General features: G+C 36.2%; 1 protein-coding gene across 4 annotated transcripts in view; it reads left to right on the forward strand.

Moving 5' to 3' along the window:
- The first annotated feature begins 210 nt into the window (after positions 1 to 210).
- The window catches only part of RAP1GDS1 (Rap1 GTPase-GDP dissociation stimulator 1), a 161,464-nt gene continuing 136,430 nt past the window's right edge, over positions 211 to 25,244 (forward strand). For 2 of the 4 annotated variants that reach the window (XM_036914067.2, XM_036914070.2), the window contains exons 1-2: positions 211 to 1,359; positions 23,305 to 23,412. In XM_036914067.2, coding sequence (XP_036769962.2) covers positions 1,356 to 1,359; positions 23,305 to 23,412 — 112 coding nt within the window. In that variant the 5' untranslated portion in view covers positions 211 to 1,355. The remainder of the gene's footprint in view (positions 1,360 to 23,304; positions 23,413 to 25,244) is intronic. The other 2 variants (XM_036914066.2, XM_036914069.2) reach the window with 2 other exon arrangements.

Consider the following 25,244-nt stretch of genomic DNA (forward strand, 5'->3'; position numbering starts at 1 on the left):
TCCCACAGGTTGTGCCGCTAACAGTACCTCCGTCGCCTGCAGGACCGCGGTTGCTGCTGACTGGGGAGAGGAACCTGTTTCCTAACCCCACCAGCGAGGAGCTAGGGCTAGAGCAGGGTGCAGGGCAATGGAAGGTTTCCTCCTACCTCCTCCCGACAACCAGCCCCCGCTTCCCGCGCATGCCCAGTCTGGAGAGCGCCCTCGGGAAAGGAGCGCCGAGCCTCAGGTTTCCCCACAGCTGGGGAGGTGCCCGGAGACGGCGGCGGCCCCGGGGACCGAGGATACTCCGGCCGGTCCACCCGGCGGGTCCGCAGCCAACCCCGCTGGACTTTTGTTTTCCTGCATCGGTAACCTTGTTCCTGCCGTAGTCAAAGGGAGCGGGGCGGAGCTGGGCACATCCCGGTAGGATGGAGCCCGACGGTCCAGGGCACCCTGGTTAGATGGCTTTTCAGGCGTCCCCCAGGGAATGGAAGGCCTCGCTCCTCTAGGAACGAGAACGACCCAGACCCGGAGGAAACCCTGGGGCGGTCAGTCGGCTTGACTGCCCAGACCTATTTTGAAACTAGCGACAGCCAGGACAGCTGTAACTGATCCCCTGATTTGCGCGCTAATATTAAGCGCCTTCCTAGCAGCAACCTCCCTCCTGTGTGCCTTGCGGGCCCACAGGCCGCTCCGAAAACAGGCTTCCTCAGGTATCTCCAAGAAGCACTGGTCTCGTCGTCTGTTCGTCCATTACAGCTTCCTTCTAGGACGTCCGCTTTGCTTCCCCACCACCCTCCCCTGTCTGAGGCTGCCCAGAATCTCCTTCTTTGGGAAATTCCCACTTGAGCAGCCGGGGTGTCTCATAATGAACACAGGCCCGCTTTCCCGGGTGGGTTGGCGGGGTCGGAGAAGCAAGCCTGCCGTGAGCCAGAGGGTGGCGGTTCGGGCTCAGCCTCCCGGCGCCCTACCTCCTGCGAGCCCACTTCAGCCCCCCGGCGGCAGCCTGTCCGCAAACACACGCCCACCCGCACGCTCAGCCCTGCCGCCCCGGAAAGGGCGGCGAAGGGAGCACTGAGCATGCTCGGCGGGGAGGGCGGGTGCTTCCAAAGCGGACTCGGCGTCTCGGTCCGCCCGCTCGGAGCCGCGCCCGCCGCAGGCTGCGCCCGCCGGCCCCGCCCCACCCCGCCCCCCGCCGCTCGTCCCCGCCGCGGCCGCGCCGCCTGCAGCAGCCGCCGCTCCTCCCTGGCGGCCGCCCCCCGCGGGTCCCTCCCTGGCTGCGGTAGAGACGGAGGTGGAGGGAGGACACAGAGCCGCGCCGCCCGCACCGGAGACCTTCGCCTCGCCTTGCCTGCTCCTCGCCCTCTGGGAGGAACATGGGTAAGTCATCCTTCCTCCCCCGTCATCGCCTGACATTTTTCTCTTTCTCGGCGTGTTGCAGGGTGGGAAGCCTTTCTCGCGCAAAGTTGCCGGATTTCTCAGACTCGGGTGTGAGACGGTGGCTCTTCCTCCGGGGACAGCCGGCGCACACGGAGCGCACGGCGGCGCGGCGGGCTGGGAGGGTCCCGGGAGCGGGTGGGGTCGGCCCCGGGGCCGGACCGCCGCCCGGCTCTGGGGCACCTCGCCGCCTCGCCTCCCCTCCTCCATTCTTCCTGCCCGAGGAAGAGCTGCCCGGTGCCCGGGCACCACGGAGCCTGCCTCGCGGGCTCGCATCGTCTTCCCCCTTCCCGTTTCTCCGGAGGCGGCCCGCTCCCTGTGCCCCGCGTCTGCTGTGCTGGAGGTTCGGGTCCGACCGCGGGAAAGACCACTTCACGCAACTTGCCTGTCAGGGCGATCTTTCCCCGTCTTGGGGACCGCTCATTCTGAGGCGGGGAAGTGTGTGCAAATAGTTTGTGGGCTTGATTTTACAACCTGCACGGAAATCATTTCGATGGGGGAACAGTGGACAGCCCCATAGGTTGGAAGGATGACTTGTTAGAGGCCACGACGACCGTGAGGAAGGATGGATAGAGCCGCTAGCTGTTGAATTAGTGTTGAGTGGCTACAATGGGTAGTGTTGCTCTGCTCAACCCATTATCTTGGTGCCTTCGCCTGTCTGCTGTACCGGCAAACTGCACCCTTTGCATGTTACCGAACTTAGATGTTAGTTATTCTTTCCCAGCTTCCCCTGACTGAATCTACATAACCTGATTTTAGTTCCTTTGTATTTAGTTAATCTCAAGACATTGTTTTGGATGAGATATTTAAAAGGAAATATGTTTTATAATTCTACATATAATTTATCCTAAATGTTTTTCATAACATATTGCTTAGCTGTTCAGTAATTACAAAAACCACTGATTAATTAATTCTGTAATATAATTAAAAGATGAAAGTTATTTTTTAATAGTAGCAATTTGAAATGCCACACTTCTACATATTCCCTAGTTTGCTTCCACTTCTGTCATAATTTTCTCTTTTTAAAATTTGCTACACTGTCATCTGTCAACTCGGACTTTTCCCACCCCTTTCAGGGCAAGTTATTTTAAGCTTAAGGTGAGTGTGGTCCTTCCATCTGTCAATACAGTGCTCAGCACGTCCAGAGTTAGGTCTTGGCAACTTAATCTTCAAGGAAGTTATCTAAATCTAGAAATGGTTTTGATGGAGCTTACTCAAAAAGTAAATGCTCCAAGCTCTGATTCAGACCTTTGGCCATGTATTTGGAAGAGGCCAGTGTTGCAGGAGGAGGTGGTATGAATGAGAAATGAATGTAGAACTCTGAATTTTGTTTTCAGTCGTTTAGTTTTTTCCCTTTAATGTGCTATTCACGTGCTGAGCAAATTACTGTAAAAATGGGTAGCCCGTTTAAATGTGCCTACCTTTTGTCCAGGAATAGAATTTTAAGTAAATATTAAGTCACATTATTAGACACATTGTGTCTTTCCCTTGAACATATAAAAATTTTCTCCTTAATGGCCACAAGTTTGGCCTATAAAATACATTTCCCCATGTTTCAAGGTGCACCAAAAAAAAAATCCATTTAACTAAAATTTTAACTTACATGTTGAGTCAGTACCTGTCTAGTAGAAAAATAACATTCTCTTGCAATACTAGTGAATAAAAATGCTTGAAACCTTGAAACAAATACAATTTTTTACTTAAAAATAATTAATCTTGAATATCTTGAATGTTACTCTTTGATTTCAAAGGAAGGCTAAACAAAAACCTATCTCTTATTTGAAGCTTAGATTACTCTTTGATTAAATCAATCTCTTTCCTATTGCTGTTTGTACCTTGTTGGAAGCTTTTTAGCCCTTATATAATCTGCCTTATAATGGAGTTGTTTATGTGTGTGTTGTGCATTTAACATGAGTGCCAAAAGATGAAAGTCATATCTTAGTAATTTTTGTGTACCACACAGTGCTTTCCACGTGATAGATGCTCAGTTAATCTTGGGTGAATTAATTGTTGCACTTAAAACCAATTTTCAGCTTGTGAACCTGAAAGTATGAGCTCTGAACAAACATCTGGGTTAGTAGATATGGAACTGAGGAAGAAGTGGGAACAGAGAAGTATAATTATGTTATGACTGCTCTTCTCTCTAAAAAAAAGGAGTTGGGTTGTCGCAGAGGTTTGGATTGTGGGGCTGCCTCCAGGCAAGCCATTTCCTTCTGCACTGCTGTTTTCAGTGGTAAGGTGGTTTAGTGTAAGATCACAGGTACATAAAATAATGGAAAATTGAAACCTTGAAAGCAATTTTGTATTCTGAGCCAAGAAAGTTATTATAACAATTCATATATACATCAGGGGTATACTGATTAATGGTAGGGGGAAAAATCACTTTTTAATGTCCTTTTAAGAAATAAGGTGATTTTAAAAAAATCCTCACAGAAAGAATTTTTCTTCATAAATATCTAAAAGAAACTTCCTATATAATTTTAGGGACTTGCCCATTAATTGACATATTTTTTACTATAAATTTAATGAATTCTTAATGCTTATTGAATATCAACCATGTGCAAGGTACTATGGGAGGGAAAGATGAATAAGACATTCATGTTTCAAGTTGCTTATGATCTTAACAGGAATAATTTGTTACACAGATAAATATAATAGAAATAAGGTATAAAAGACATTTACATATCTTATAGATTTGGAGAATGGAGAGAAGGTTTTTAGAAAAATGCTGTTATTTGAACCAAAGGTTGGTTGAGCTTCTGAAAGATAGAAATGAATGGAGACTGTTAATCTGCATGAGAGTTGGGGGAGAGAAATGACAGAAATGAATAGATAGGGAACATTCAAGGAGTTTCAGGATATGATCAAACAGCCATGTTTGGCTGGAACAAAAGATAAGGTAATAGTGGTTGACAGAGATGAAAAAGTGTTAGATAAAGATCAGATAATGAAGAACCTTAAATGCCAAGCTAGAGAAGGTTTTGGGCTTGTCTCTTGAGAGACTATTAAACATTTTTATGTAGTTAAGTGATGGGTCACAGCTGTGGTTTACGAAAATTAATCTTTCAAGTGAGAGCAGGATGCATTAGTTGAGAAACTAGAGAACACTTCAGAAGGTGATTGTTGAGTTTGGGTGAAATATTTACTGACCTGAACTAGGCTGTGGTAAAGAAAAAGAATATTGCAAATAAAGAATAGGATTTACTTGCCAACTGATGGAATATGGAATTTAAAAAGGAGTCATACATGTCACCTGGGCAATAATGAGAATGCCGGATCTAATAATATACATTTAATCCATTGGAAGAGGAAACATAAATGGTCAATTTGGGACCCAATGGGTTGGACATTTAGATTCTCTGCTCTTTAGTGAAAAGGACTCTTCACATTAGGTTTTGAGTACATTAACCCTAGTGTCTGGCACATAGTAGCAATACAGTAAAAATTTGTTGACTGACTGAAAATAGGTAAACAATTTTTAGCAGTTATTTTAACTCAAGAGATGATTTGAACTAGTGATCAGATGGAAGTTCCCTGTAAATATCCTGAGATGATATTTGAACTTAGGTGGAAGTGATAAATGTAAAAAAGAAAGAAAAGAAGAAGAAAATTTGTCCAAGGTAAGAATCTTGAGGAATTCCCCACTGGAAAGTAAAAGGAATGGAACAATTTGACACTGAAAAAACCAGAATCGGCATATGATTGGTTTCAAGAAAGAGTGAACAGTCCGTAATTTCTGTTGCTTCAGAACAGTGATAAGGACTAAGAAAAGACTCTGATTTTATGTGGTTTGGTCAGGATACTGCCAAGTGTATTTTCTAAAAAGTAGCTTTAAGAGGTACGATAGATATGGAGATCAGTTTTAAAGGCCAAGCAGATATTAAGTGGAAACTGAATTCACTATGTATAGTCATGCTCTATTCCTTGCCCTATTTAAAAATCTATCAGCATAGGTTTCTTTAAATGTTTTTAAAATGTTGAACTTTACATGGAACAACATGTTTTTTTTTGCCTGAGAATAATTTGTAATTACTCACCATAGTGAATATTTCTTTCGCATTCCGTTTTATGTCTTTGTGACTTGTATAGTACACTTTTTATTTTTGCAATATTTGTTATGCAGAGTGAGTTTAGAAATGGTTATAATTTTACATGGCATTTTGCATAAAGGATACTCTTTACTGATGAGTGGTTTTATCAGTTTTTATTTACTACTAGTCTTTGTAAATGTGGGATTTCTCTAGTTATGTGTATGCCTCTAATTATACTCTTAATTCCTGGAGTTTTATTTTTCTCTGTAAATAAGTATTAGCCTTATAAATGTCTTTTTTTTTGGCTTGCATTTCTAAGTCCAGGAATGATTTCAGAGCTAAATAGTTCTTTTACTTGTTCTCTGCAAGACAAGTTAGAGCAATAAACTATTTCTGTAAGCTGGCTGTCACTAAAATCATTATTTTAAAAGACCATACATGATAGATTGACTAGTTCAACACTTTTTCTTTATGTTGGCATTAAGTCTCTTTTGTATATGCCCATTTTTTTTTCATATGGAAGAAAGGCTAGATTCACTATCCTTGGTAAAGTCATATTCTGAAGTCTCCAGTAATAGGAAAGCTATAATAGCCTTAATTCATTTTGAGAATCAGAGTTTTAACTTTTCCAGTGTAATGTTGGGGCTTCTAGGTGCCTTTGGGGAAATAGTGTGGTTTCTCTCTGCAGAGATTCCAGGTCACCTGAATTTGAATTTGATAATTCTGGAGTTACCAGTGTCACCAGCAACCACCATAAAATTACCTCAATTTTTAATATCTACTTATGAACATCAGGAGAAATAGTGAAGGGAGATCCATTCTTTTGGAAACTTCATGTTAATTTTAGGCAATGTTTGGATAACTGATAAGTGAAATTTTTAAATATGTGCCTAGGCATTTAATGTGGTGCATAGCTTGCTCTTGTGGAGAGAAGAGTAATAAATGAAGATAATCAGAATAAGTTATAAAGTCTATTTTGGTTCTAAAATTCTATGATTCTTTGAAACTAAACTTTGAGATATACTCAGTATCATTGATGTCCTGAGCATATTATCATACTTGTGTAACCTGTTTTTCTTTAGTGTTCAAAGGATAACATTTACTTAAGGTAGCAACTTGAGGGTTTGAACCAATTTGTTAGTCTTTTCAAAATAGATTTCATAAAATGCCATTACTTATGCTGGCTAAGATAATGGATGCTGGATTCAAATTGCAGAACAATGTAATTTTCAGTACACCTATTTAGAAAACTTTTGTTGCTAGAAACATTCTAGGAGTTAAAAAGTAGAATTAGGATAATGATAAATGGACGAAGTTAAATTGAGCTACTAGCCATGATTAGCTGTATTTATAAACTCCGAAAGTTCTTCAGACATTTTATTCACAAAATGAATTATTCCATATGGGCTGTATGTCTGGCCTCTTCTCTTAGGCTATTTTTGCTCAATTTTGTCCATATCTATGGTTTCAACTACTATCTAATGCTATTCATTCCTAAATGTATATATATCAGGGCTATATGTTTTTATCTGGTAAATTATTAGATATCTCTGCATGCATAGTGAACTCAAACTCATTCAAAATTGAATACATCATGTAATTTTTAACCATGATAACCAGAAGTGTGTTGGTGAATGTTTAACCAAAAGCCTTTTTCCTACAAAGCCCAGAAAATAGTAAATATAATGAGCACAGATAATAGTAAAATGCAACAAGTAATGATGAGGTTTGAGTATTAATATGTTTGTTTTAATATTACTTGTTTATATTAATTTTCAGTAATGGCTGTTTTAATAACTGCCTCACAAAATTCTTAAAAATTTAATAATCATATCTCATTGGCTGGTGTAAGGGGGCTCCACTACACCATTCAATTAATAATTACTATTTATTACCATTTATTAAGAATTCTTGATGTCAGTTATCATGTTGAGTTTAACATTTTTTTTTCACATTTAAAAATTTTATTTTTGATCTGTTCAACAATTCTATGAAGTGGGTAGTGCTAGCCCCATTTTACCTACTCGAAGAATTAAGTAATTTATCTTAGAGAACAGAGCTAAGTCTCTGAAATCCTGTTTTAGGGCAGTGACTCTCAAACTTAAGCTTGTATAAGAATGAATCACCTGTAGGGCTTGCTTAAAAAAAAGTTATTGGTCCCACCCTCAGAAATTGTGATTTAGAAGGTGGGGAGTAGGCTAAGAATTTGCATTGTCAAAACATTCCCAGATTCTGCTGCACTTTGAATACCATCATCATAGAGCGGAAGTCAGCAGACTTTCTATAAAATGGGCAAATGGCAAGTATTTCAGACTTTGCAGTCCAAGAGGCAAATTTAAAAATTTTACATAGTTAGGAGAGAAAATATATGAGAGAAACAAATATTCACACATTTTTTACTGAGTCAAAATATAAATTAATTGAACACAATTTATTGTGATACAGATCTACTGATGAAAATACTGTAATTCTTTTTTTTGAGATTGCATTTCACTTAATTGGGATTCAAAGTTACTATCAGCAAAATTGGTTGTAGATGTTCATTTGATAATGCAGATCTGTAATGTGATTGTGTGGATTTTTTCTTTGATACATGTTTTCACACAGATAGGTACTACCAAATACTGCTGTCAATTCATGTGCATATGATTGTAATGAGCATATTCATTGTATGGAGGGTGTTTGTAGAGTTCTTTTAGATTCTTCTCTTCATATTTCCCATTTAGGATACTGTTATATTACATTGCAAATTAACTACTTCCAATGAAAAGTTAGGTAGAGTTCTCGATTGCACAGTTAAGTGGAAGTTTCTTTTGCAGCTGCAACTGTAGTTTGAGCTTGCAAATATATCTGTTGCAAATGTGTATGTGCACAGAGATCATGTTTTAACTCTTCACTGCACAAGAAGTATGTAAAGCAGATTGGTTAATTGTGTTTAGAACAATGTTGTCAAGAGACTTAACATTGTATACGTTTCCCATAAGAGCACTGTTTTGCCTTGACTTTCAGGTCAAATTCTAGAAAACTACTAAATCTACGATTTCCAAAGGCATTCATTGTTTGGTAACAGTGGTTGAAGGCATTTCTTTTTGTTCAGAAATTTCAGTTTCACTCTTGAGCTAGAGAAAAAACATCACAATATTCTATTGCTAAGCCATTAAACTGCAGTGTGATAAGGCAAGTCAGGATATTCAACTTCTGCTACTTATCAAAGTGCACAGAACCAACAATGGTTGCATCTGTGAGAATGAATGAAGTTGATATTACTGGTTCAATGATACGTAATAGTTTAAAATATTTTCCCCTTAAAATACTGGCTGATGAATAATGTAATGAAGAGCTATCGGCTTTAAACACTTTACAAACATTCACAAACTTTTTAAGTTTGTTCAACTAAGCCTTTTTCTGTTTCTCACATATTTTCACCACTATCCGTTATAACACATCTTAGCAGATCCCACTTCAGGTTGTACTGAATTAACGTTTTCTCAACTTTGAAAATATTCTTGCCTATTATTTTTCTATGCAGACTCTATAGAGACAAATTCTTCAGTCACGTCATGTGTGGCATTGAGTTCTTGAAAATACTAACACTAATCAGTACCACTAAAATCTGTCAAGCTATCACAAACCAAAGAAAACCTTTCAAAATCATTCACTTGTTTTTTTAGTTGAATATTGATACTGCTCCCAGTGTCCTCACTTCTTCAGGCAGCAATTCTCACTGAGAGGCTATTAAAAAAGTTTTTTCCCCTCTGGAAATATTTCTTTGGTTGCTATAGTCAAAGTAAAATTTAATTAACTTACCATGATTAAACAGTTTTCCTTGCTTGGCTAAAAGTGAGCCACTGAGAAACTTAGTTTGCAGGTTCATTTTCATTTTTTGTTTTTGTGAAGAATTCTGCTGTGATGAAGTACTTTGTTTTATATTTTCTAATTTCTCAGGTGATTATTTTCCTATGAATTGTGAATATGATGATGGCTTAGTTTGGTAATATAGGCATGTGTTGTATTTTCCTAGCATAGCTGTAGTGCCACTGCACGATGCAATGTTTTGCCATCTAATTCAGTAACAAAATAATCTATACACTGCTTTAAATACACTGTCCTTAAAAGCAGACATTTGAAATATACTTTTATTTTTTGACATGATCAAAATGAAGGGGTATGATAATACACATGGTGCATGAAACACGGGGCAGTCATAACTGTGTCACTGCAGTTCTAGTGCATCAAGCAGCAATGTCAAGTGGTGAAAGTGTCATGTTTCTGTCTCAGCTACTCAACTCTGCTATTGTAATATTGAGCACAGGTACAGAAAATAAAAAGACTGAGTTGTATTCCAATAAAACTTTATTAATGGAGACTGCAATTTGAATTTCATATAATTTGCACATCATGAAATATATTTTGATTTTATTCAACCATTTACAAATGTAAAACCATGTTACCCATGGGCTGTACAAAAAGAGGTGATGGTCTGTAGTTATCTTGCTATAGCTAATGCTATACTACCTCACCTCTCCCCAAGATTTGTTCTCTATGTACATTCCCTAGCTCAGTGAATGGTGTCACCATTCACCCAGTTGACCATTTCTACAATTTAGTCATTCTTTTTCTAATGTCTGTTGGGTTCCCTAAGTTCTGACAATTTTACCTTCTCAAACCAGTCCTCTCTACTTTTTCCACCTTAAACCTGTGACTTCAGGCCTTAATCACCTCTTCGTGAGACCTTTTCTCTTCTCTGTAACAGATGCTCTTTCCCACAGCATCCCCCTCTTTAACCAGTTGTCACATGCTGCTAGAGTTCAGGACTTCGACTTATTCTTGTAACTGAGATCATTTCTTAGTTGGCCTCTCCATTAGCTAGACTATGCTCTCTGATATTTTCTATGTACTATGATCAGATTAATCCTTTTAACATACACTGCATCAGTTATATCACTTTCCTACTCAAGAATCCAATATTGCTTCCACTGCCTACCATATCATATTAAGTCTAAACTCAGCTTAGCTTTCAAGATCCATAGAAATTTGCTGCCTCTTTTGTATTTCTTACTACACACTGGAATACAATCTTCCTTTGATAAAAAAAACTCATTGTCCCCTAAATATTCTTTGTCAGTGATAACACCAGTACACCATTGTTCATGTTACTCCTCCTTCTAGAATAACTTCTTTTCTCCTTTCTTATTTATTCTCTTTAGCTCGTGAGGACTGCTTTCTCATCTCTCATACTAACCTCACCTCTCTGGACATTTCTTCCTGGACTCCTAACACATTCAGTAATATAATTTTAGTCACTCAATATGTCATATTTCTTGTTGGAATTTTGTAATACTTTTTTGCTCATGTCTTAGAGTCATTACAGATTTAGATTTGTAGTAGCAAACCAATAGCCTATGGACCAAGTACACCCTGAAGATGGATTTTGTTAGGAATTTTTGAAATTGAAATTAGTTGTCAACATTTAAATAACAGTTAATTTCAGATAAACAACTTTGCCAGCTTTTCTTGAAAAATTAAAAATTGAGTATCCCTGAGCCTGCATCTGTATTGGTGACAATCAGTGATAGTTGTCTGTTAGGCAGAGCTGCACCTTGGTACATTTCATTGTGATTTTCTTTCCTTTTTCTGTTTTGTTTTGTTTTTTGTCACATATTCTGATACATAGATAGTTATTATTTAGTTCAGTTATATAACATTGTTGAGTTATAAATTCATTCTTGCTTCTTATAGAGCTTACACCTATACAAAACAAGATACAGGTAGTCTTTGCTTTGCCCCACTTCAATAGGCATGAGATCTAAGTGAGTTTCATTTACTACGATGCTGTGTAGACTGCCTGTTCAATGGAAAGAGCCTGGGTTTGGAGACACAAACATCTTGATTTACCCAAACTTCGGCACTTACCTTTCTGGCAAGTTTTTCAACTTCCATATTCAACTTTCTCATCTATTAAAATGCAGATAACATAACCCCTATTTCATAAGGTAGTTGTAAATATTACAATAATAATAACCATGTACATTTTAATTTTTGTTTCAAAACTGAAAATACAATCATTGTAGAGAAACTTTATCTTGTATTTGAGTTAAAACCAAAAGATATAATGCTGTTTGTTGTATTATTTTAAGCAAATCATGTAGTGAATGTTAAGTTATTGTAGCAGATTATATTTTCCAAAGATGGCCACAACAGTATTTTGCCCCACATAGTCTTCTAGAACTTGCCACTCCCCCTGAGAAATGGGGAGTTCTCTTTCTGTTGAATAGAGCAGACATGTGACTCACTTGTAACCAACAGAATGAAGCAGAAGTGATGCCGTGTGACTTCCTAGGCTTGGGAGTGAAAGGCAGTGTTGCTTCTACCTTGTTGTTGAATACCCGTCTGCCTGGAGCCCTGAGAAGTCTGAGGCCCTGCAGCGGCCATGCTGTGAGGAAGCCAGCCACAAGGAGAGGTCTCATGTGTTAGTTCTCACGTTGGCAGTCCTACCTAACCTTTAAGCTTTTCCAGGCCAGTCACCAGAAATGTGAGTGAATAAACCATCAGATGTCTTAGATGATGCCAGCCCCAGCTCTTGAGTCACTCCCAGGGGCACCCCTAGCCTTTGAAACTCTACTGTGAGACCGCAGACCTCATGGAGCAGAGACAAGCCACCCTTTATGTGCTCTTTGTGGATTCCTGGTTCACAGAATCTGGGAGCAAAATCAAATGGCTTTTGTTTTATGCCAGTAAGTTTGAGGTGATTTGTTGTGTAATGATAATAATTGGAACACTTATAAAAACCCAAAAGATACATTGTGTAAGTAAGAAACAGATTGCTATTTAACCTCATCAAAGTGAGAAGTACCTGCTGAATAAATGTTTGCTGAGTTTTTCTTTCAAGTGAAGACAGACTAACAGAATTTTATCTAGTAATTTGAATTTCCCTATGATTTATTTAATGTTCTCTACTTGTCATTGATTCTCTTGAAGAAATATCTGTTGACTAAGCTGCCAGAAAAGAAATATGTATGTTTAAACAATGCTGTAGGTTTCAATGTAGCTTTATAGTAAAGTTTACCTATTTGGCTAATAAAAAATATCATTCAATACTTATAAGTTAATCAGGATAGCTATGACTAAAATTTACACTTTTCTCTAAATACAATAGCCTAAAAAACCTCATGGGAAGAAAGGTATATCTGTACTGGTTCTCCAAATGAAAATTTAGTTGTTTATCCCTGATATTAGTTTTAATATTAATCTTATAATAACTTCATGGTAGTATATTTGTGGAAGTCTTTTGAGTCTGTATCTTTCTTGTTACTTTTTGGAAAACCATAGATTTTCTAAGTTTATTACTACTGGATGAAATAATCCTTTGTCATACATTTACCAAGCAATTTCAGTTATATAGTGGCTATTATGATTTTCTAAAATAATAATGTAACAATTCTAATAATAATGGATACTAAAGGCTATTACCATGAGAAAGGGCAGTTAGTACTGTAGTAACATTTGGATTGATTATGCTTTAAAGTTTAGCACATGTGTGTTTTTAAATATTAATAATAATGTATGTCCACAGTGCTTCTAGGAGGATACACAAGAGAATATTAACATTTATTCCCTCTGGGAGTGAATTGACAGTAATTCCCACCAAAATAAAACTAAAAAAAAATTTTTTTTTTCTATACAACTGTATTGTATTCATCTTTGTATCTTTTGCACTTAGTGCCTGCCATGTTTGGTACTTGGTAGGCACTTAGCTCATATTGTTGGATGAATATAAATTTGAGCTTTTCTTCTTAACCTGTTAATCACCTGACACACAGCATCCATGATCTGATAGATAATGATGTTCACTGAAAGGGTGAATATTCTTAGTCTTTTCTCACATAGCTCCTCATTTTTCTAAGAAGGCTGTTTGTATCTGTGTCTGTCTAGGTCCAATTAGAAGACAAACCACAGTGTTAAATTTATATGTATATGTAGATATTTTGACAGGAAACATGAAGTCTGTAGGTCATAGGACAGAGTTTATTACTTAAAGAACATTTTAGTAGTGGTTACTCTGCACATGTAGCAGGATTGCACCACCAGAGAGGAATCCTAAAAGTAGGACACCGCTAACTTATGTAGGCTGGCACATCCCCCATCTGAGATGCACACACACGCACACACACCCTATATCTTTACTCTGGGATTAAACAAATCCTCCTTAGGGAGGGGGGAAAGCATCTCTAGGTTATTACCCTAACTATAAGCTGAAAGCACATTTCTGGAAAGAGGGGAATTTTTTATGATCCTAGTATGTCTCCAGAGTAGGAGACTTATCTTTATTATAGCTTATCAATTTCCTTTGCTCAGAAGGCCCAAGCAGTGAAGGAATGCCAAGTAATCCAGGGAGAATTGTCTTCCAACACACAGTTATTTAAACAAGACACTTAATGTAAAAATCATTAAGTATGAATAGAGTAACTTTAAGAGGCAGACAGCATCTCAGCCTGTGGTAGTGTATCCAGGAACGACGGACTTCATTAGAAGGGTGGGTTCTCATCAGAAGATGGAGTCCAGCTCTTTGGGTGGTGTCAAAGCTCACCTCCAAGGGTTTCCTACTCCAGAGCTGGTCAAGGGGCTTATGGCATACTTCAGGTGCTGAGGAGATGGTGTGAGAAGTGACCTGGGCTGGGATGCAGACCTGAGAAATCTGGGGCTCCGTACACGGTGTTGCTGCTTGTGTTGAGAGCTGGTGGGAGAAAATGTATGATGAAAGCTGTGACTTACAGATGTTGGCATTGGAGAAAAATGAAGGCCGAGCAGAAAGGAGAGCACCTTCCTCTTCAGTACTGCCCATTGCCCTCTACAGACAAAGCCTGTATCATGCCATCTGGCAAAGGAAAAATATTTAAAGGGCCCAGATTAATTTTTACAGAACAGCCATTAAGGTTAGATTTGGGACTGAAAGACAAGCTGATGACTGATTTAATGTCTCTTCATCCTATTGCTTGAATTTTATTCCTTTTAAACCCATGGTGCAGCATAGCTTTAAGTAAGAATATTAACATACTTCTGTTTTATTTATTTAGTTTTTATCTAAATTCTCTTTTGTTTTATCTTGACTCTAAAGATGCTTTTTGCTTCCTGTAACAGTAGTCTGGGAAAATACTTCCTTTGTGGGTTCAGAAATGACAGTGTGGACAGTATCATTTTTATTAGGTTTTTAAAATTCCTAATGTATTCCTTAATATATGCCTACATTAAGCTCATGTGTCACATTTTTGACTACTTGTATATACTTATTATTTTTTCTAGTTGGCATTTTATTACCGTAAAAATTGGTGTTGCCTAAAAATTTATAAATTTCAGCGTGTATTATCTCATCCTTGTTATTTATAAGGTCACTATGCAACACTATTGGCTTTGCACTAACTATAATGAAATACTTCTTTATATATTTCTCCAGCTAAAGAATATTTCATTTATGTGGGTCTTTTATGTCAGTCTTCAATCCAGTTCTCTGTTATTATAAAGTGTTATAAACCAGTATTTTCTTTGTCCATCTTGATATTTGATTAGTCACAGCTTTAAGCATGTTCTGGTGAAGATTCATGCTCAAGACTGTTTGGAAGTCTAAGTAGAGAGCCCTGAACAATTCTCCTTACCTACCTTATATAGCCTTTTTAAATTCCCATATGTATATGCCAAATTTCCTCTTATTGGAATTATATCATCTGTCCCTTGTTTAGTCTTCCTCCCTTGTGAGGCAAATCTTAGAGTCTAGGGCAGAGCTTGGAGGCAGGATATCTTTTACTTTTGAATCTAAGTGCCAGGAGCCATAGCATTGTAAGCAGACACTTGAGTAGTATCCTGGCGGAGGAGAAGGTCACAGCTAAGATACTAAGTTCAAGATCAATGTACTGATCTAAGGGACTAAACACAGAATTAGAGCCCACAGATAAATAAAATGGGGTGTGAAAATCTAGGAAATGCAGGATAATAAACATGAAACATTGTTCTGGAAGAATCCTGGTGATAGACTAGTGTGATAGTATGAGGACTTAAGTTGATTTGCAGGCACATACTAGGTATCATGGGCTGGAGTAGGGCAAATATATTTCAAGTAGTTGTTTTTACCTTTAGAGTTTTATAGGCTCAATTAGCTTACTTGTACAGAAGCGAAGTTTGAAACTATGTACTTTCCACTTCCAGCATTTTCCGGAACTGTTGTGTTTAGAGGTCATTCCAACAATTCTTCAACACAGAAGCATTTGTAATGAGAGATTACACATTTTCACCAATGTTGTTCTAGTATAATTCTTGGGTTTCTTTAAAATTCTTAGACAAATGCCATCAAGTTTTGCTGATTTATCCACATTGATTTTCTAAATTGGCTTACAATATCCTAGGTGTTGACTACTATTTGGCATTATACTATCTTAAATATTTATATTAGGAGATTGTTGAAGAGAAGAAATCACCCTGAAGTTTTTTGTGGTCAATTCTGGGGAAAATAATTAATTTAGCCTGGATCTCAGTAAGATTCACTATCTAATAAAAAAAAGCCAAAGTTTTAACTTATTAGCAGTTTGTGTTATGTTATATGCTAAAACTATATTTGACAGTTATAAAACAGTTAAGTAATTCTTGAATTCTAAGTGAAAAGGTCTTACAGCATTGTGTGAAATAAAATTCTACAAATTGTATCTTGCTCTTATACATTATGGTTTAATATTGTAGTTGTGAAGATCATCTATCAGACCCTGGAGCCTCTAATCAAACATGACAAGACTACAGAGTTTCTGGTTCAAACTAAAATAGACTTTATATTCATTTAAGAATGAAATGAAAAGTTGACTGCTCAAGAATTTTTTATCTGATTTCTGAAACAGAGAAAATTATAGTGATATGTAGTCATTGTTTTTAGTCTAGCCCATCTTAATAAAAATATTTGTTAATCATGGCAATTTGCACCATAATTTTTAATAAAAGATGAAAGTGTAAGTACCTCAGAAATAAAATAGATTTTCAGGATTTATTAAGTTTTCCATATAAGAGCAGCATGAGTATCCTAGGATTTCATGTCCTACAATAATTTCCCATCTAATAGTAGAAATAAGCCAAGAGTTTTATGAACCCAGGACTATAAAGCTAACAAAATGAAAAATATAGAAAAAATAGAGCTGTATAGTAATCTACAGAAATAATTTCTTGTTAAATAGATTTTTGAACTTGATTTCAAGTTTAATTTTGGAGTTCAGCCACGTGGCATATGTAGTTCAAACTACTGGAATATAAAAGGGGTTGATTAAATTCCTCTAAACCCTTATATTTTATGAAATCTTAAGTTAGTATTCTTGTCTTAAGTGAAGGGGAAAGTGGTGTGAGATGTGCACTTAAAATCTTCTTGTGGAGTGAAAGAGGTGTATCCAGTGGATAGATGTGTGGAAAATTGGCAGATTGGTACAGAGTTCTGGTGCCATTGCAACCTGGAGAAACATGTTAGGAAGGAAGCCCATGTATATGAATAGGTAGGTATGACTACATGTTAAGGTAATTGATGAATTAAGATATGTTAGGAATGTAAAATTAGTGACATTTTACAGTTCTTGCATTCTGTAGAACAGTTTCATGTGTCTTCATTTTTTTCTTTTAATTTTACAAACATTTGTAATCCTGAATTGCCCTTGAAAATAAATATTGCAATATACACACTATGAACGTTTTATTGTTGCTTAGGTATCTCTTTTCCAAGTCAAGAGTTTATGTGTTCCCTACACACTTAATATTTAGGTAGATTCCTGTTAGACTGTGTTTCTGTAGAATTTAATCTGGAAAACTAATATAAGAAAATGGCCCATTTACATTAGCTTCAGATTCTCTTTAATTTTCAAGTTCTTTATTCTTCAATTAAATGGTAATTAGGAAGATAATAATAAATGGTTACATTTTGAATCTTTTTTTAAGTTTCCAGTTTTTTCTTTCTGGTAAACACCATTAAATTCTATTCATCAGCCATTTATTGAATGCCTGCTCTGTGCAAGACAATATGATGGGTGTAGTTGAGTAATATAACTATAATAAAGTGATACTAATTATATCAGCAAATGTCAACCTAATGTGGTTGATTATTTAATGTGTGCTAGGGCCTGCTCTAAGAACGTTGTGTATATGACTTCATTTAATCCTCACAACAACCTGATGAGGTAAATGTTGTCATCTGCATTTTGCATATGAGAAGATAAAATAAGCTTGTGTAGTTTATACAGTTTAAGTGGTGAAGTCAGGATTTGAACCCAGATGGATCGACTCTAGAAGTTGTACTACACTAAATCACTAAAATGTGCTACATTCTCTGTCCATGAGTTGCTTGTTCTAGTGAAACAGTAGCCATATGGAAAACAATGAAATCAGTACATCATGAGATTGTGAACAAAATGTAGGAGCCTAGAAACAGAAGATTCTTATTTCATATAAGAATCAGTATTACCATTAGTTGTCTTTGCAGAGTAAGTAGTCATTCTATAGATGGAAAATGCACAAGAAGCATTTTAGGCAGGAAGAACTTAATTAGTACAGTTGTGCAAATGTAGAGGTATGCCTGGGAAAAAGTTAGTAATCTAGTGGGACTGACACATGATATGGTGTGAGAAAGTCAATCTATCATCCATCCATCTATCTACTAGTATGTAATAAAATGGTAGAAATAATTGATTAACAGTTAAAACTATTTACTGTATTTTTAGATCCAACCTTGAAACTGAACATACCATTTATAGACAATATCTATGAGGAAGATAAATTCTTAAAATTATGCTACCATAAATAGCATAAAGAATTTCAGGACTTAATTAAGATGACACTGTCTTATATTGAGACTGGTCCTTTGGGACCATCTTTGCTCCCAGTCAGGCATATTCTTCGATGATGGTGATAATCTTAAGCACTTTTAAAATCAAAGTTATTTAAATATAAAAATTACCTTACTTTTCTCATTAATTTTTCTTAGAGTGATATTAAGAAAAGAGAGGAACCAAAACCTGTAAAATTTTAGGGCTTATTAAAACTCTTTCATTGCAATACATACTTAAAGACCAGTAAATTGAGTTTCTGGCTTACAGAGTAGAGAAATTGGAGCATAAAGAGCCTCTGGTGCCTAACGGTATACAGGCTTATCAGAGAAAAGAATGGGCTCAGCAAGGTGGTTTGAAAGTTCTAGCAGGAAAGTATAGCTAGTTGTCTTTATATCTTTAGCACAGGCTTCCAAGAAAGAACACTTGGAATGACAGCTAGCTTGCTGATTTGGGTTATCAGAAGTTGCAGTGAGATTTTATCCAAATGTAGTAAGGCCTAAAAAGTGGCAATTCTTTACATTGATAGGTACAGATGAGTAGATAAAGGAAGCTGGATAAAAGAAGGAAAGCCAGCATACCAGTCTAATATTCTGGTGGGCATGTATACATTACTCAGGAAGAGGAGAGGACTCTGAACCAAACTGAGGTCACACTAACATTAAAGGGGGCAGACAGAGGAGAAAATGATAACTTCAGAGACTGAACTTCAGAAGATGTTCAGAGACTGGTGTTTTGAAGTCAAGAGAAGATACTATCAAAAAAGAAAAGAGCCTTTTGCTATAAAGATATAGGTAAGAGGACTGAGAAACATGCATTGGATTTTTCAAGATATCATTTAAGACCTTGCCAGGGTAATTTTGATTGAGTTTTAAGAGGACTTGGTTAGATTGTGGTTTTAAGAGTAATTAAGTGGTTAAGAAACAAGACACAAAATTAATAACCAAAGTCAAATTTGCTTTAACTGTTCAAAGAATCCTATTGTCTTTCACAAGACAAGCTAGACTGAATGCTGTTATATGGCAAAAAGATTATTCTTTTAAGAAAAAAAAAATTAATTTGGTTATTTAATACTTCATGGTGTACTAGTACATCCCATGATAATTATCATTATCAACTTAACGCCCCCCACTACCAGCCAGAAGCTGGGAAATTTTCTGTTAAAACAATTTCACTCTCTTAAATCATAAGTAAATTTAAAATACAGGAATCTGGATTTACATTAAAAATTTGGATAGTAAGGATTCACTACTTATATACTGCCATGATTTGAGGGAGTCCAAATACAATACCCTCTATTCTTCACCCAAGTTCATAATCACTGCATTCATAATCACAATCATAAGCAAGTAAGTCCTCTGATAGAATTAAAAATAACTGCTTTAAAATTTGTGAAGTCTAGAATAAAAGATAGGACTTAATTATATAGCCACGGGAACTGCTGTTAATACTTACAGGCTGAATAGACATATTTACTAATCTTGTCACTGGTACAGCTGGACAGCTAAAGGTATGGAGAAACAGAATTCTTCCCACTGCTAAAAGTTGAGGAACCCAGAAGGGGCAGAGTCATGCATATTCATTTCTTCTTCCTCAATATATTAATCAGGTAAATAATTCCTCTCCTAGAGAACAGAGGTGGTGGTGGGCAGTTGCCAAGTAAGGAAGCAGAAATGACCAGAAGTGTCAGTGTAATAGAAATTCCTTCATCAGGAAGCTTGTGGCCAGTGAGAAAGGAGTGCCTGTCCCAATCGTTTTATTTTCCAATATGTTCTTTTAAAATTGAGATATAATTTACACATACTAAAATGCACAGATTAAATGTACAGTTTGATGAACTTTGATAAATGTATATATTCATTTAATCACTATTCCAATCAAGATGTGGAACATTCTAATACTTCATTTTATAAAATGATGCACAGGAATATTTCTTTAAGTAGTAACTTGTTAGTTCATTTAAAAAGTCTAAAATCATATTAAATTTGTAATAATTCTCTTGACAGCTTTGGTTATCTGTGGATGAAGAATTTAATGACCTTTACCTAAAAAGATCTCACATCATTAACGGGCATATAATTATTCCCAGTAAGAGACTGAATTTTTTTTAATTGAGAAGAAGTATTTTAAAAGTAAGATGTCCTATGTAGTTTTTAGTTATGTATTTTATATTCTTAAATATTTAATTTGATTTCATTGATCCTTCTTAAAATATGAGATCCTGTATTTATAATTCTGTTAATACGAAGTGCATAAAAGGTGCTAAGCAGATCACATTTGTCTTCCTTTCCTGACTGGCACACTTTTGGCTTTTAAGTGTGTGATAAAAAAGATGGTAACTAGACAGCTTTCTGAAAATAAAGAATTCATTCCCTTATTCACTTAATTTGATAAATATATCCTGGATACCTCCTGTGTACCAAGTGGTAGCTACAGTGCAATGATGTAATTAAGAAGGTGTCCTATACAATATAGTGGGGGAGCGTAGGTTAGCAATTAAACAAAAAAGCACATAACTACAAATTGTGAATAGTGCTGTGGAAGATGGCTGCAGTGATAGAGAATTATCCTGGAGGATTAAGGAAGGTGGAAAGACTTAGAATGGGCAAGAATGGTCTTTGGGGTGACATCCAGGCTGAGACTTGATGAGAAGGGGATGTCAAGCAAGGGGGAGTGGGTGAAGGAAAGGGAAGAATTAGATCCAGATGCTTAGTTAGTACTAAGTCAGTCTTAACTGCTTTTATTACTTGTTGACTGATCATTTGTGAATTGCTATAGTTTGGATATGTTTTATTTTTTCCTCAATGTTGTGCAATAATTACTTTTTATTACTTTTAATAATATGAGCTTAGCTATCATGTTATTTATGCTTTAATTTAAAAAATCAACTTAATATGCACTTAATAAGATTTATCATGTATATCTGAGATTTCATAATCTACAACTTCTTGTTAGCTTATAGAAGACATAGAAAAAATCAACTTCCCAAAACTATTTGGTCCCTCTTAAGAAAATAAATATTAATCTTGGTTGTGAATGATAACCTGGGATTTTTAATTAAATGTAGGTTTATTATTACTAGATTAGTCACAGGTTGTACTAGGCATCACTAGAGCATGTTGATATTACTTGATGTAAATCTTCAAGTCTACTTTTTCTCAGTTGACATGGAAAGTAAACTATCTCTCATTTTATAACAGGGAATTCTGTCATATTTTTAGAATTGTCATGAGCTACAATGTACAAAAGTCTATTAAACTATTTACCTTTGAAATAAGAATATGCCTGAAATTCTAATACTAGAGCAGCAATTCTGGGGGTTCTTGGCTTCCTATTATAGTGATCATGACTTTGAATACCATCAACACATTGTCTTTTTCACTGTTTTGACATTCAAATTGACAGTGGTGCAAAAGCAGTTGTGGGTAAGAAACTGCTGGTGTTTGTAGCACCGAATCATAGTGGTAGTTATGGTATTCTTCACCATCACATACTTTAAGTAAAACAAAACAAAACAAACAAAACAGTTTCACTTAAGAATGTCCATAATGAAGCAGGAAAAAAATTTTTTTAAAAATCTCAACCTTTGGGTACACATTTTTAAAATATTCTATGTGATGAAGTGGGCAGTATACAAAAAACACTTTCATTGCTTTGTGAGGTCTGATAGTCATTTGGAAGAAAAAACACTTGTGCAATTATTTGAGTTGTGAGCTGACCAAGGTACTTTTTTCCCATGGAATAATCTTTGTTAGAAAAAACTGACAGATAAACTGGTCTTATATTTAGCAGACATTGTCTCATAAATGAATGATGTTAATTTGTCATTTAAGGAAAGCATCTGGTAGTATTTGTTGCTGGTGATAAAATTAGAGTTTTTAAGAGGAAATGAGAATTTTGGAAAACTTCTATCACCTTGAGCTTGACAGCTTCTCAATAGTTAAAAAGAGTCTTAATAAGATAAGTGATGTCTTTTATTTTATTTATTTATTTTTTTGAGAGGGCATCTCTCATATTTATTGATCAAATGGTTGTTAACAACAATAAAATTCTGTATAGGGGACTCAGTGCTCAGTGCACAATCATTAATCCACCCCAAGCCTAATTCTCATCAGTCTCCAATCTTCTGAAGCATAACGAACAAGTTCTTACATGGTGAACAGTACAAGGGCAGTCATCACAGAAACTTTCGGTTTTGATCACGCATTATAAACTATAAACAATCAGGTCAAATATGAATATTCGTTTGATTTTTATACTTGATTTATATGTGAATCACACATTTCTCCCTTATTATTATTATTATTATTTTTTTAATAAAATGCTGAAGTGGTAGGTAGATGCAAGATAAAGGTAGAAAACATAGTTTAGTGCTGTAAGAGAGCAAATGTAGATGATCAGGTGTGTGCCTATAGACTAAGTGTTAATCCAAGCTAGACAAGGGCAATAAAACATCCACGGATGCAGAAGATTTCTCTCAAAACGGGGGGTGAGGTTCTAAGCCTCACCTCTGTTGATCCCCAATTTCTCACCTGATGGCCCCCCTGCGACTGTGCCTGTCTTATGTTGTTCTTCCCTTGAGGAATCTTACCCGTCTCTGGCTAAGTGATGTCTTTTAATTTTATGTCTTTCAAATACACCATAGGATGCCAAAAGTGAAAAAAAGATATTTGCAAAGCTATATAATTTTCTTGTGGACTGTTAGCTTTTTTCAGTTAACCATGGCTGGTTCCCTTGAACAAGCTAAATAAGTTAAAAGAATTCTGAAAAAGATGTTCTGTGATAAAATCTGGAATATTCCTGGTATCTTACATATACAGAATGAATATTTCATAATCTGAGTTGAATGGATAAAATTTTATTTAAAAAGTTTGTAATAGTACAGTCTGTTGTCATTTTGAAATATATTTAGAAGATAATTCACTATAATGAGATGCCCTTTGTTAATGGTAACTGTTTATTATGTGACATGATGGTCATATGTTAGTGAGGTCACTGATTTCTCTTTTTTCTATAAACAGATAATCTCAGTGATACCTTGAAGAAGCTGAAGATAACAGCTGTTGACAGAACTGAGGATAGTTTAGAAGGATGCTTGGATTGTCTGCTTCAAGCCCTGGCTCAGAATAGTAAGTTCCATTAAGTTTCAAATGCTGGACAAAAAAAATCAAAATCAGTAGTCATTCAGAATTGGTATATAGTTAAGTACATAAGCTGCATTCACATAACTTGAATTCTTTTGAATCCTATCCCTGAATGCTGAGGTTGTTTTACATGTTCCACCCTCCTACACTCCTTCCTCACCCCCAAAGTACAAAAGCCAAGTTGATAGGCAAAAGAAAGGAGGAATTGATTGTTGGTGATGACATTACCACCAGTTCCAGACAGAGGCCATTATTTCATTCCAACAGATAAGCACCAATAGTTGTTTTTCCTCTTAACACCTACATTTGCTCTTTAAAAAATTCTGTGTTTGTATTTTCAGAGACGGGGGAGGAGAAACAGAAGGAAACTTAAAACACTAAAAATTTTTTTTTCTGCAATTTTAGCTTATTTTTAATAATTTCACTTTAAAATATTCTGTATACTTAGGTATAATTGGAAAGAGCCATCAGTAGTCATCTAAAAATCCCTTAAAATTGAGGGAAGATTTGATCTTTGGTGGTATGGTAAATAATACTAGGGATAAGAATCACACAACTCTTCACTGACTAACACATTACATTGTTATATTTGATCCATCATATTTCTGTTCATTAATTTCTCTATTATTATGGTGAATAATCCATTGCTATTCTGTCATCATAAAGGTAGGTAGAATTATAAAACATCTAATTAGGTGAATCCATCCTGGCTTTTATTTTTTCTAGAGCCCTTCTAGTTTCATAATTTTTCCTTAGTGTCAGTTGTTTTAACTAAAAATATCACTCTACCAGAATTGCACCTGACCAAGAAAGACTGATTTTTCCTTTCCATACAAGTGTAAAATGGTAATATGTGTAATGGAAATTTAAACTTAACATTTTATTTTACTGTCTGCTAACCTGTCATTGGAAAGGACATTGCTGAAAGGAGAGAAATTATGCTTTAAAAATTTTTACATTGTGAGAATTTAGTGTATTTGAATTGTATATTACAAAAATGATCGTAATCTGAAATCAGAATTTTTACTTTGATGTACGACTTCAGTGTGGTTTTCATAAGTTTTTGATAACATTAAGTATATATGTCAGAATCTTAAACAAGAGTCAGAAAATTTGTGTACTTACTAGATTTTATGGAAACATTTTTTTGAAGCAAGCATTTTGTGTAAATCTGATCTAAATTAATATAGAAGCATTCATTCACTCATATGAATACCTCATATTCTCAGTTTTAAAAGTTTCTAGTAAATATATGAAGGCTACTCGCCAAAAAAATCAGTCTCTGTTTATTCTGGTCTCTTTTATTTCAGAGAGTAGTTAGAAGATTTTCAGTAAATATTTATTGAATTGTAGCATGATTACTCTATTTCTTGCTTATTTGAAAATGTAAAACAATATTTCACACATTTTCATCCCTAAAAATTAACAGAAATTGTCCTTAAACATCTAAATCACCTTATAAGACACACTACATGCATAAATAAGAGTCCCAAAGATGTGGAAAATTAACAGTCCATTCGTAATAAAAATTTAATTCCATTATTGGAGCATGGGGATCACAAAACAATGCTAGCATGATCAACAACACACCTTTAAATTCTTTTCCTGAAGGATTAGGCTGTTTTCCTGTATCTCATTGCCTTATTTTCCTTTATATGGACCACAGAGGCAATAGGTTTCTTTGCAAGCTGCATTAACATTGTTTAGTTAATTGTCTGATAACAATTGCTATTTCATACAAGAGTCACATAATTATTTATTTTCTATAGGACAATCCCATGAGAAAGCATCAAATATCTGTCTTTGAAGAAGAAAGC

Source organism: Manis pentadactyla, chromosome 5 (genome assembly GCF_030020395.1).
Source record: "Manis pentadactyla isolate mManPen7 chromosome 5, mManPen7.hap1, whole genome shotgun sequence".
NCBI classification, from domain to species: Eukaryota; Metazoa; Chordata; class Mammalia; order Pholidota; family Manidae; genus Manis; species Manis pentadactyla.